Source organism: Nerophis ophidion, linkage group LG10, assembly GCF_033978795.1.
Source record: "Nerophis ophidion isolate RoL-2023_Sa linkage group LG10, RoL_Noph_v1.0, whole genome shotgun sequence".
NCBI lineage: Eukaryota > Metazoa > Chordata > Actinopteri > Syngnathiformes > Syngnathidae > Nerophis > Nerophis ophidion.
The window spans coordinates 25,539,286-25,553,167 of NC_084620.1; the positions used below are offsets into that span (position 1 = coordinate 25,539,286).

The 13,882-nt window shown below is 39.3% G+C and overlaps 1 protein-coding gene across 6 annotated transcripts in view; it reads left to right on the forward strand.

The window, feature by feature from the left end:
* The window catches only part of tmpoa (thymopoietin a), a 42,359-nt gene extending 28,534 nt beyond the window's left edge, over positions 1-13,825 (forward strand). For 2 of the 6 annotated variants that reach the window (XM_061913174.1, XM_061913171.1), the window contains exons 4-8: positions 3,678-3,790; positions 8,181-8,312; positions 10,864-11,055; positions 12,858-12,958; positions 13,050-13,825. In XM_061913174.1, coding sequence (XP_061769158.1) covers positions 3,678-3,790; positions 8,181-8,312; positions 10,864-11,055; positions 12,858-12,958; positions 13,050-13,446 — 935 coding nt within the window. In that variant the 3' untranslated portion in view covers positions 13,447-13,825. Of the gene's footprint in view, positions 1-3,677; positions 3,791-8,180; positions 8,313-10,863; positions 11,056-12,526; positions 12,659-12,857; positions 12,959-13,049 lie in introns of those variants that run through there. The other 4 variants (XM_061913176.1, XM_061913172.1, XM_061913173.1 and 1 more) reach the window with 4 other exon arrangements.
* The last annotated feature ends 57 nt before the right edge of the window (positions 13,826-13,882 follow it).

Below are 13,882 nucleotides of genomic sequence, written 5' to 3' on the forward strand. Positions count from 1 at the left end.
TATCGAAAGCAGCGCTAAGATCGAGAAGCAGCAATATACATGACTCATCAGAATCCATCGTTAGCAATAGATCATTAGTCATTTTTGCGAGTGCTGTCTCCGTAGAGTGATTGGCCCTGAAACCGGATTGAAAGGTTTCACATAGATTGTTAGACGCTAAGTGTTCATTTAGCTGCTCTGCAACAATTTTTTCGAGGATTTTCCAAATAAAGGGAAGGTGAGACATGGGTCAGTAGTTTACCATGAGGTCAGGATCGAGGTTAGGTCTTTTAAGGAAAGGATGAATAACCGCTTTTTTGAATGCTAGGGGAACAGTGCCAGAGGAAAGTGATAAGTTTATAATATTTAGCACCGATGGACCTGATAATACAAAGAGCTCTTTGATAAGTTTCCCAGGAAGTGGGTCAAGTAAACATGTTGTTTTTTTTTATTCCATTTACAGGTAACAATTCTTCTAATGTTATTTCATCAAAACGAGAGAAACTATTTTGGAGGGCAGTATCCGCCGTATATACATTCGTATCTGTGTTAATAGAACCCAGTTGTGGCTGGGACGCATTGTCTTTAATCTTCTTTCTAATGAGTTCAATTTTCTTAATAGAGAATTTCATAAAGTCATCTGCCGAGTGGGTGGAACTACTGGAAGGAGTCCCTTGTATGGTTAGCGATGCTACTGTACTAAACAAAAATTTAGGATCGTTTTTATTAAGGCGGATGAGATTTGAGTAATATTTAGCTTTAGCCAAGGTAAGCATGCGTTTATAAGTTATTGAACTATCACTCCATGCTTGATGGAAAACCTCAAGTTTAGTCGTGTGCCATTTGCGTTCTAGCTTTTTACATAATTTATGAGCTCTAGTTTCTTCTGTAAACCATGGGATACGCCTTTTTGGAGCCTTTTTTAACTTCAGCTGTGCTATATTATCAATGGTTTCGCGCAGGGCGTAGTTTAAGTTAGAATAGAATAGAATAGAATAGAGTTTTATTGTCATTATTGCAATGAACAGGTTCAAAGAACAACGAAATTGGAGCAGCTCCTCCTAAGGTGCATATACAATATGGTAGTATAAATTTAAAAAAATAAATAAAATAAATAAATAAATAAAAAATAAATTAAAAAAAAAAGATAGAGATGACAGATGTATCTATGTATACATACATAAAACATTATTTCACATTGTAGTCCAAAAAAAATAGAAAAACATTTAAACATTACACATGAGGACATGATGGACATATGGACACTCAGTGCCTGTTTAGTGCTACTATGGCTCTTGGGTAAAAGCTATTTTTTAGTCTATTGGTGCTCGCTTTTAGCACCCTGTAGCGTCTGCCTGAGGGTAGCAGTTCCAGGTGGCTGTGCCCGGGGTGGAATGGGTCTTTCAGGATGCTCTGTGCTTTCCTGAGACAGCGGGAGCTGTACAGGTCAGCCAGGGGGGGGAGGGGGCATCCGATTAACTTCTGGGCGGTCTTTATGACCCTCTGGAGCGCCGTTCTCTCTGCGGCCGTGCAGCTGCTGAACCACACGCAGATGCAGTAGGTCAGGATGCTCTCAATGGAGCACCGGTAGAAGGACACCAGCAGTTCCTGTGAGAGGTGGTTGTTCCTGAGTATTCTCAGGAAGTGCAGTCTCTGGTGTGCCTTCTTGATGGTAGCCGTGGTGTTGGTGCTCCAGGATAGGTCGTTGGCCAGGTGGACTCCCAGGGAGCGGAAGTCGGAGACCCTCTCCACACAGTCACCACTGATGATCAGGGGCAGGATGTCCGTTTTTTTCCTCCTGAAGTCTATGACCAGCTCCTTGGTCTTGGAGGTGTTCAGGGCCAGGTTGTTGACTTTGCACCAATCCGACAGCTTCTCCACCTCATCCCGATATGCAGCCTCGTCTCCCTCCGAGATGAGCCCCACTACGGTGGTGTCATCCGCAAATTTGATGATGGAGTTGCTGGAGTGGGCAGGTGTGCAGTCGTATGTGTAGATGGAGTAGAGAAGGGGGCTCAGCACGCAGCCTTGTGGAGAACCGGTACTGAGGTGCAGGCTTGATGACATGTGGCGACCCAACTGCACCCTCTGGGGGCGGTTGGATAAGAAGTCCTTAATCCACATGCAGATGGAGTTCGAGAGACCCAGGTCTGACAGTTTGGACACCAGTCTATCAGGAATAATGGTGTTAAATGCCGAGCTATAATCCACAAAAAGCAGCCGCACGTAGCTTCCCCCCGTCTCCAGGTGACCCAGGGAGGAGTGTAAGGCTGTGGCGATGGCGTCCTCTGTGGACCTGTTGGCTCTGTAGGCAAACTGGTGTGGGTCGAGCTCGGGAGGGAGGACTGAGGTGATATGGGTCCGTACCAGCTTCTCGAAGCACTTCATAGCTATAGGTGTAAGTTGTTAGTGAGGTTATCAGTAGAGCCCACATACTTTGGGAATGGTGCCATTACCGAGGGCAGTAGCCCAGCAAGAGTCGTCGTTGTGGCAGCATTAATGTTGCGGTTGCTATAGCAGTTATTATTATTAGCTTGCCGAACATGAGTCTGAACTTCGAATTTTATGAGGTAATGATCGGACATTACTTTAGTATACAGGAGTATCATAACTTTGTAAACGGTGATGATACCCCTGACAAGCACTAGGTCTATCCTATTACCGTTGCGATGCGTGGGTTCATTAATTATTTGTGTAAGACCACAGCTATCAATTATAGTCTGGAGCGTCACGCACGGTGGGTCCGATGGGGTATTCATATGGATATTAAAGTCCCCCATTATAATTATATTATCGGCGTGCGTCACTAGATCAGCAACGAACTATGAGAATTCTCTGATAAAGTCCGAATAGGGCCCTGCGGGGCGGTAGATATTAGTCAGGTATAGAGGCAGCGGCGTGACAGACCTCATAGTAAGCACCTCAAACGATTTATATTTATTATTTAGGTTAGGACTAAGGTTAAAGTTTTTGTTGTATATTAACCCCATTTAAGGGGACGGGCAATATGCGCATAGTTAGGAGGAGATGCCTCATTTAGCGCAAAAAAGTCGTCTGGTTTAAGCCAGGTTTTGCTGAGACCGTTGACGTTAAGATTGTTGTCTCTAATGACCTCATTAACTAATAACGTTTTGGGAGACAATTATCTTATGTTTTTTCCTCAAACGTACTGCAAGTCAAAAAGGGTGTCCCTCAAAGTTCTGTCTTGGGCCTTTGTGTGTTGTGTTGTTTACTGTTTTTATTGTAACCTTGCTGCTGCCCTCTTGGCCAGGTCTCCCTTGGAAAAGAGATCTTTGATCTCAATGGGATTTTACCTGGTTAAATAAAGGCTAAATAAAATAAATAAATGTTTAAAAAGCCCATATTATAGGTAGTGGGCTGTTTTAAGGAGTTTTTGATCAAATTATCCGTAGTAGCAATATTAATACTGTTGCGTTTCTTATGCGTAGTGCACTTAATAAAACTACGACCATATCTAGGAATTGATATGACGGGAATTTTCAGGTTGTTTGCTTGGTGCTGCGATAAACTGAACGCATCATAATTTGCCACCTCAGTAGAACGCATGTCCAACTCTGACATAGACATTTATCCAAAACGCTCATGTCGACGTGAGTCAGCCAGTCTAAGGGGGATCAACATAAACAGGTACAAATCACTTGTATACTTAATATATTTATAGTACTGTTTGTTTTTAGATGTGATAGTCGAAGAACCTGAGGCTGAGCCAGTTCCAGTGGTGGAGAAGCCAGTAAGAAGCAGAGGGAAGACACCAATCACAACACGCACACGGAGCAGCCAATACAAGACTGTAAGTAGATTCTCTGCTTTTGGGGTTGATCATTTTATTTCTGAACCCAATTGTCACTCGACAAAATTGTTTTTCGTTACATTAATTTTAATGAACCAAAATTAAGAAGTTTTGTGTTAGTCTTTCACATTTTCTTGTTTTGCTCTTTTAATGTAACTCCTAACAGAATGTAATCAATCCAAATAACTGGTGAAAGTATTTCCAGTTCCCATCAGAAGTTTGTACATACAGTAACCATAGACATTAATTTCATATTCATTTTTGTAAAGTTGTAACAACTGTTGTTGTTCAAATGTGGACTGATTTATACAATGTCATCAACGCTTTTTAAAAACAGAAATTGGGTGAACATATTTGAATTCCTTTTAGTTTTTTTCTAATCAGAACTGGTTACATAGTTTCAAAAGTTTACAACCTCAATATTTAAATTTTGTAATTTACACATTGTACCTTAACCAGGCGCCGTCTGTAGCCATCAACAAGGATAGTTGGCCACTCTTCTTGCCAGAATTGTTATTGGTTGGTTTCCTGGAACATACTGGCTATTAGAAATGGGGGAAATAATTGATTTTTTTTTTAGATGCATTGCTATTTGGATATAGACGACTATAGAATCTGTTAATAAACAATAATTATCAATAACGATGCAGACAGGTAATATTTATGTATTTTGATCATTTTAAGCATACCGTGGCGCATTACTTTAAAAAAACGCATCACGTTTGCTTTTTTTTCTTTATCACTTATTTCTGCTCACTGAGACAAAAAAACATAATAAAATGTCACTTACTGTATAAGGGGGGCTTCACGGTGGCAGAGGGGTTAGTGCGTCTGCCTCACAATACGAAGTTCCTGCAGTCCTGGGTTCAAATCCAGGCTCGGGATCTTTCTGTGTGGAGTTTGCATGTTCTCCCCGTGAATGCGTGGGTTCCCTCCGGGTACTCCGGCTTCCTCCCACTTCCAAAGACATGCACCTGGGGATAGGTTGATTGGCAACACTAAATTGGCCCTAGTGTGTGAATGTGAGTGTGAATGTTGTCTGTCTATCTGTGTTAGCCCTGCGATGAGGTGGCGACTTGTCCAGGGTGTACCCTGCCTTCCGCCCGATTGTAGCTGAGATAGGCGCCAGCGCCCCCCGCGACCCCAAAAGGGAATAAGCGGTAGAAAATGGATGGATGGATGGATTACTGTATAAGGTCTGCTATCATTAGGATGCCATCCACAACTGGCTGCAGTAGGATCACTGTTTTTATTACACAGCTTAAAGGCAAGGAGTAGTCATTATATTTGCAAAAAGAAATATCACCTGACAGGTACAAGTCATTTGGGAAATTTTCGGCTTTGTATTTTAGAGTTAGTTTGGTAGTTTAACTTGGTTGTGTGTCTGGAGGCAAGCACAGAAATTGCCCCAGAAGGGTTCACCGTGCAGGGCTGGGTATAGAGGGATTTTCCCTGGCTGCCACTGCTCCACGGAGGTACAGTAAGTGTTTGTCAAGTTGTGTGTTTCCCCTTTTCCTGTCAATGATAGCAACTCGGTCACATTATGACAATTATTGCGACTTTTCGCATATAGATTCTGCTTTTTAGGGAACATTTATTCCACCCGCTATTCCGATGACACATAAATCTATGATTCTGTTTACTTTTGTGAACCTGGAAGTGGGGCGGTTTACACTTTCATCACCATGAATTGATTTATGTGGACCCCGACTTAATCAAGTTGAAAAACTTATTCGAGTGTTACCATTTAGTGGTCAATTGTACGGAATATGTACTGAACTGTGCAATCTACTAATAAAATAATCAATCAATCAATCAATCAATCAATTGGCTGTTTCGCCGTGTGTGTTTTTTAATGCTTTGCAGCGGCACCTGAATGAATGTGACAGCGCGCGTGTCATAATTACGACGTTCCAATGGATAAAAAAGTACCGATAGCTGGATCATTAGTCTAGTATTTTCATGGAGTGACCCAATCAGGAACCGGTACCTAAAATGCCAGTACTCGGTATACATATTGATTATATTTATTTACATGACGTTTATTGTATTTCATAGTAGCTCTAGAGTTTAACGGTCATGACCTATTAAATACTTATAGGCCAAGTATGAAGTAAAATTAATCGCAATACAAGCTAGAAAAAATTTGTCACATTTAGCCTTTTGATTCAGTTTTCTGGTCCTCTCTGATTGCAGTAAGCAAACCAATTTAAGTCGAACAAATCATCAAGTGCTTGCTTAAGCCTATGTTAACATGCATGGTCTACTGCTTTTGTCAACATAAGATTTGAGACCCAAATAGGTAATTTCTATTAAAAAAATAATAATGAATTACATTAATGTCCTCTTGTGTTAAAGCTGCTGTATGTCAAAGTTAGGTAGATACAGTACTTAGAAGGTTCTCACATTGGACCATTGTGACCCGCCCTTGTTCAAAACCTTCAGGATAGGCCCCATCTATGCACACACACAGAGAAAAAGCATAACGACCCGCCACCTAATTTATGATTTATTGCATTTGTTTTTTAATTCTGTCATTCGGAAAGATCTCCTGTGTGGGTGGTCATACCCGTGTCATTGACACACAAAATAGTTTAGTTGTAGTTTATTATTATTCTTCGGTCAACGGTCAACAAAATAAACAAACAACTATACATTCATAGATTGAAAATGAAAATTTTGCAGACCGAAAGGGTTTAGGCTGAAGTTGAACACTTATCGCGCCTAACCCTATAAACAATATCAAGTACAAAATGAACTTCCGAAAATTATGAAATTTCCTTTGCACAACATATTATAAATACACATTATACACAACATGAACATAGTTCAATTATATACACCTTAAAGGCGCGTGAAATATCCTTGTACACGTATTAAACCTTTGCATCAATTATATACTATATATACAAACAATTATACTTCCATTATTATTTATATCCCACATTTATTTTTTAATTAACATTGATCATAGTATTAATTACAATGTTGATTCAAGTGTGATATATGTTTAAAATGAAAGCCAATCAAAGCCAACGCTGATTTCGGTCCACGGGGAAGTGTTTAACTTCTAATTGTAAAAAATATCGACATTTTTAAAGCAAATAAGTTCTTATAAACCACTATTGGTAACATAAGCTAGCTGCTGGTGTTGTTATTTATTTTTAGTTGAAAAAAATTTAAATTTGGCCAATTTGCAAACAACAAAGTCAACTGCTCTAGGTTAAAAACTCTTTATACCCCTTTCTCCTTACATCTCTAGTGTATGTCAAGAGTAAACTTACAGGCAACGGCTATTTTTGGTCTTGTTTACAGCGAAATCCATATACATCAGCCTAAACTGGATCCGCAGTATATACCTTCTTGTCTGAAATTCCCATACACTCCAATGTGGGCAACTAAATACTGCACAGAGGGTATAGAATCAATAAAACAGGTGACCTCCCTATTCTTCAACTTCACTTAAATTCTACGGCTGTTCGGCTGACACTTAAGCACCCTTTTAGTGTTTTAACAGGACAATGATCTCAACTCATAAAATAATTTGTGGACTCTGTACAAAAGCAGGGTTCATCTCAGGAAACCCCCAATTCTTCCAAAAGGAGTGGTCCGATATTGTGCAAGAAATTATGCCAGAAGCCTGTTCATGGCTACAAAGAGCGTCAAATCGCGTACGTAAAAATCACTGATTATGTACTGAACTTGTATAGTCATTTCACTCTGCAGAAAAAAATGGTTAAAATCAATTATTAAGGGCCCAAAATGTAATTGTCTTTCAATCCCATAAGTGTATGTAAACTGGTACGATGCATAGCCGCACTGTGACAAAGCTGTTTATCTGCTAAATAGGTATAACCTTACAAAAACTAAGTTTCCACTAATATCAGCAGCATGGAACATGGCTGGGTTCCATTACAATGTGCCCTCACATGGAAAGGAAGAAAAGCTAATTTTACTCAGTGCAATGCTGCATGTTCATTTGCAAACTGTGTTTTTCTTTATGTCAGACTTAAAGCACATGATGTGGATTAGCCTTGGTGGATTCTTTACATTGCTGACTTTTCGTTCTCTTACCACAATGTCTGTTTCAGTGCAACACAAAATCTATATCTTTACATCTTTGGTTTTGTGAAAAGTTTAATTTGACAAATTTAAATGGGGTTTCCCTGAAAAAGAAGTAATGTTTCATTCCCTCCTTGTGATGTGTGATTTTGAGTGAGCAGCTCCTCCTGCTGTTTAGAAGGACATGGTTCACCTAAGTGACATTTCTGTGTGTCTTAACATTTTTTCCATCCCACACAATTTATATTGTTTTTAATATTCAACTCCACTTTTGAATGCAGTGTTCTTTTCGCTCGTTTTCTCCTTACTCTTCTTCTCTCTCTCCCAGCAAATACTGCTTGAGGATCTCAGGCCTGTAATAAATCATCAGGTCACATTGGAGTCCAACCGAAATGTTTGCAACAGGTTGGAAAGTCCTGCTCAGGCTGAGCCTTTGGCAGCCTCATCTTGGCCCATTCAGGTAGTTTTGGGCTTATCACTTATTCAGCCCTTTAAAAACTGCTGGACTGCTGCGTCGTCTGTGTTGCTATGGTAATTGCTCAATATGGACAAATACAGTGTCTGCTATGTCCTAAACATAACCTTTTTTCTCCTCTTCACTTTGCTAACAAGATAATCCACGTAGAGCTTGTAGATGCACAGACAAACCTTATTGATTAGGGATATATTTTTTTGATAAAAGTGGCTAAGGGTTTAAGAAGGGGGTGTCCAAACTTGTTTCACAGCGTAGGGAAATTAAATGGTGTGAGGAGGCACTATACTATTCACGTTTGAATTCATTGAACACGCTAAGCAAGCTAATATGGGTCAGGATATTCTGAGCTATTAAATATTTCTACAGAAAAAAACGACCTACATCTCAGCTTTGAGGTATAGGTGACACATTTTTGAGGGCTTTGCCATACCAATTTGGAGTGCAAGAGTTCACAAAATCCATGGTTTGGATCTTTTTATGGTTTTGTTGTCACAGTTTTTGGTTTCTTGTACATTGTCCTGCTTTTTAACACTACAGAAAACCATATCACATTAATGCACCATTACCAGTTATCAGTTGTTACAAAAATATCTGATAAAATAAAACCTAAAATGGCTCCTACAGCTCCGACACTTGAATTAAATGCAAAAATCCTTACATTTGTACATCATTAGACAATTTTGCCCTGTGTTTTTAAGTGAAAGCATATTATTTTAACATAATATACCAATAACTGCTTGAAGTTAGTAAAATATAGCACACAGAAGGATGCATCATTAGAATAGAAAAGAAAGCCTTTATTGTTATGATCCTGTGTATGATGAGTTGAAAAGCAGATCATTAAGTGCACACATAAATAGCACAAAGTAAACGTATAAATGCACAGTATAACATTATAAAAACACAGACAATTAAGTTAAAGTACCAGTGATTATCACACACACACTTGGTGTGGTGAAATGTGTCCTCTGCAATTGACCCATCCCCTTGCTCACCCCTGGGAGGTGAAGGGAGCAGTGAGCAGCATCGGTGGCCGCACTCGGGAATCATTTTGGTAATTCAACCCCCAATTCCAACCCTTGATGCTGAGTGCCAAGCAGGGAGGTAATTGGTCCCATTTTTATAGTCTTTGGTATGTCGGCCAAGGTTTGAACTCACAGCCTACCAATCTCAGGGCAAACACTCTAACCACTATTAATATTATTATTGTTATTATTATTATTTCAACACTGATGACCAAACTATAGTTTTTACCAGTCCAAGTTATCATTAAAGGGGCTGTGTAACTCGCTCAGTTACATTTTTATACCCAAAAAATATAACAAGAACGACAGCATGTTACTAATTATATTGAATAAAAAGTGTTCATCGGTTCGAGGTAAAGTGACTACGATTTGCAGTCAGTTTGTCATGATAGAATATACTGTACATTCATCGATAGCGAGCATTAGTAGCTAAATTTTGCTGAATCGCTATCAAGCGCTATACAAGTACAACCCATTAGCTGACATCACACAAAGCATGTCTTTCTATTACAATCCCTGGCATCGTGTACTGCATCGACTACAACTGAGGTCTAGCATTAGCAGCAGCATGGTGTTTTTCCTGTGCCTTTCACTAGGCTTTTAGACGACAAGTAGTTTTAACATTTGTAAAAAAGCATATCAACTGGTGCAAAGAAAAGTAATTTGACAACTCTTTTGCTTTTTAGATGAGTTTCGTAGTTGTTTTTGGCTGTGGCCACTTAGAGATCTGAGTAACAAACATTGCTTATCATCACAATGACAGCATTTCAGTCATATTACGCCCGTTACCAACACGTTCTACTCTTAATAGTAGATTCTGTTTTTATTGGCCATTAATTAGTGTGATTCCGTAATTTCCACATTAATTTTCATTAATGTGGAAATTACGGGGCTCTCCGCTCCAAACTAATTCATAACAAAGAAAAAACATAATCAGAACTATACACACTGTGTCAGGTGAAATGAATGGTTTTAATTTTTTTCATAAACCATTCCATCCCAAATACTAACAAAACCAAAACCTGCCTGTTGTTATGAGCAAGTCTAGACAAAAACATTTTTATTTTCTCCATAACAGGGCACCCAAAAATCACCTGGAGACCTTTACAAATGTTCTTTGTTTTTGTGTGATGTGATGCCGTGTTTAATTTTTTTCTCTAGTGTTGCTGGCCAATCAAAAACGAGCTGCAAAGCACAAATGCTACCCTGATTTTAGAGGTTAAACTAATTGGTTGGCTTTTGAGTGATCTCTACTCGTACTGGCATTAGTTTGTTTTTATTCATACATTTGGCCAACACGACATATAGCAGGAGTGGAGCTTCTCTTTTTGTCCTCCTTTTTATTCCGGTGTCCGAGGAACATGAGCCAAGACCTGGGCCAATTTCAGAGAAAAAGTTTTACATCTTTAAGATCATCTGTTGGGTTGTGTTGTAATTAATGATTTAGTCTGCGCATCCATAGACGTGTAATCTAATGTCACACTCTGCTTCTCACTTCTCACAAACCAAAGGCCCGGCCAGAGGAACAAAGCCCGCAACCAGCTGCCAAGCAATCCAGGGCTTCCCTCCCTTTGATTTGCTATACAAAAATTGATCCAGTGACGTTTAGTCCTATGCGAAATGTCTCACCCATTAAAAAGCAAGAGTCCCACTGGTCAGTTTTAGAGCAGTTTGGATCCAAACCAAGCAGTGGGAAAGCAGTGGTACGTTTCAACTTCTCCTGTATGTATGTGGTGGCACCAGTTTTTTTTTGTATTAGAGTGGAACCCACTTATGTCGACAACCCGTCTAAGGCGACCAACTCATCTAGTTGTTGTCCGCCATGTTTGTGTTATTACATAAACATGCCTGGTTAAATTCATGTCGACATACATGGTTGATCACTTTTGTTGACATCCAATTTACCAACCAAGAGGTAATTTCTTTTAAAAAATGTGTCTTTATGCTAACGTGATCATGTAGAATACTATATTTTTTTATTTAACCCTGAGCTGGTAACAGTTTCTCATTGAAAATCCTAAAGTCCTACACTTTTGAATGTAATTAGCTAATTTTAAATAGACTTTCAAAACATAATACTGCAGGCAAGGCAAGTTTATTTATAGAGCACAATTTGTAAACAAAGGCAATTCAAAGTGCTGGACAGAAAATGTATAGAAAGCAAAACTAAAAAGAAAATAATTATTAAATTAATCATTCAAATGAAAACATAAGATAAAATCATCATAAAAACTCTTGGAATTAAAATTAAATTAAAAAAGTATAGATAAAATACTTTTAGTTGACATGCACATCCATCCATTTTTGACTTCTTGGATCCTATCCTGGCTGCACTCGGGCAAACGGCGGGGTCCACCTCGGACAAATCGCCACCTCATCGCAGGGCCAACAAAGATAATTAAAAAAAAATGTTTTCAGGCTGAATTTGAACATTGCCAAAATTAAAGCCTGTTTCACATCTTTAGGAATAATTGTCCAGGTTTTAGGAGCATAAAACTGGAACACAGCCTAACCATTTGTTTTACTGACTCTGGGCACCAGCAGAAAAATGGTTCCTATGGCTCTCACGTGTCAGAGATGTGCTTTGGCACAAGACCATGAAAAGACTTTTACAAAAGCAAAGCTGTTTTAAAGTCGACTCTCTGAGCAACAGGAAGCCAGTGCAATGACCTAAGCACTGGACTAATGTGGGCATATTTTCTAGTTCGAGTTAGGACTCGAGTAGCAGTATTGTGGATGTACTGCAGCTGCTTTACAGCTATTTTAGACAGTGAGAAGGCCTTTACAGTAGTCTTTGTGAGATGAGATTATAAGATGATATATAACACAAAAGAATCAAAACAAAAATATAAATTCATGTCACTGAACAAAGTCACAAGTAAATGTGTAATCCATGGCTATTTTCAGTTATATCGACAGCCGCTTATGTCAAAGTGAATCTTGTCGACATCAACAGGTTCCACTGTACAGTGTATTACTTCTGAACATGTCAAACAGAATGGTGGTGATGGGTGGTGAAGCACGAACAGGTTTAGCTCTCACACACCATATGGTTGGTTGTGGTCAATACATAAATTGTGCTTGTGTGTGTACAGCTGTCAATTTTTTTTTTAGTTGTAACAGCTGTGCAGTTGGGTAGATAAAGGTCACCCACACACGCTTCTTTGTGAGTAGGTGGCTTGTGATCCTCCAGATGACCTGACTTACATAAGGAGACCACAGAAAATCACAAACCTCATGTCGACATGCAGCCTAGAGTAGCGCAGTTGTGCATCGCCACTGTCCAATGAGATGTCAGTGAGACAGGTCTGTGCAGTCACAGGCGGACCTTGTATGTTGAACATGGGGGTTGGACTAACTTTTTTTTTTTTTTTTACATGTCACATGGTGAGGTGTCCTATTTGTTTGGAGTTTGATCTGTTAATTTGGCTAAGCATTTGATTTGTGAAAATGTGGAATATTCCACCCATATTCATGATATCCACCTTTTTTTCACATGACATAGGTGGAGAAGATAGCAGCCAGTGACCAAACCCCTAAGGTGGACAAGAAGGATGTTCTGAAAGACCTGTTCCCCAATGACATCAACAGTTCACTCGGAATTACGTAAGTACTGCATTAGTCTTTTGAGACTGCAGATTCATGATTCATGTTGGACTTTCAGAACCAGAAATCAGAAGTCTTTGTCCTCTTGTAGGGCCACTTGCAGACGACCTATCCGGGGAGCTGCCGGACGCCCCGTCACCTCCCGTGATCTCTTGAATGATGAAAACTCCTACTTTTCTTCCAAAACGGCTCAAATACTCAGCAACTCCACCTCTTCATCCTACACAGAGAACCGTATCATCAACAGAGTCAGCAGTGTGCCAACCTTCTCCCCCAACCTCTTGCCCAGCACCACCAAGCTCTTGTCTGCCGTGCCCCCTGCTGCTCCAACCAAAGTAGCACGCCCAGGCATGGCGCTGTGGAAAAAGATGCTTCTGTTGGTGATAGCAGCTGCTTTCCTGTTCTTTGTTTACCAAGCTATGGAAACCAATTCCATCAACCCATTTTCAGCAGAAAGCTCAGAGGTGGTGAGTGGTAGCAAAGCATAAAAGTTCACCAAAAGGACAGTTTGCTCATAATTCGTTTTTCTGTGAATCACCATTAGTCATTTTTTAAAGACTATAACATGCAAAAATGTAACACCATAGCTAACATTTTTGTCTTTTTTATTGCATTATTGCATGGTGTGAGTGGATGTAGTGTTCATTAGATTAGTCATTAACAGTCTTGAAAATGGAATTTAAAAATGTATTTTTTTTATTTGAACCTTCTTGATAAGACTTGTTATCCAAATAATTTTACATTTTAAGCCTCATCAATATTTTTCTTAAATGTTCTTCTTATAATAAATGGAAATGTAAGATTTGACCAAATTATGTATTCATGTAATAAATATTGAATATATTCTCAATAAACTATAATATGGAATTTTGTTTGTATATTCTTCCTTACACTTAATGATTATGATGGTTTGAAGGTATCTTT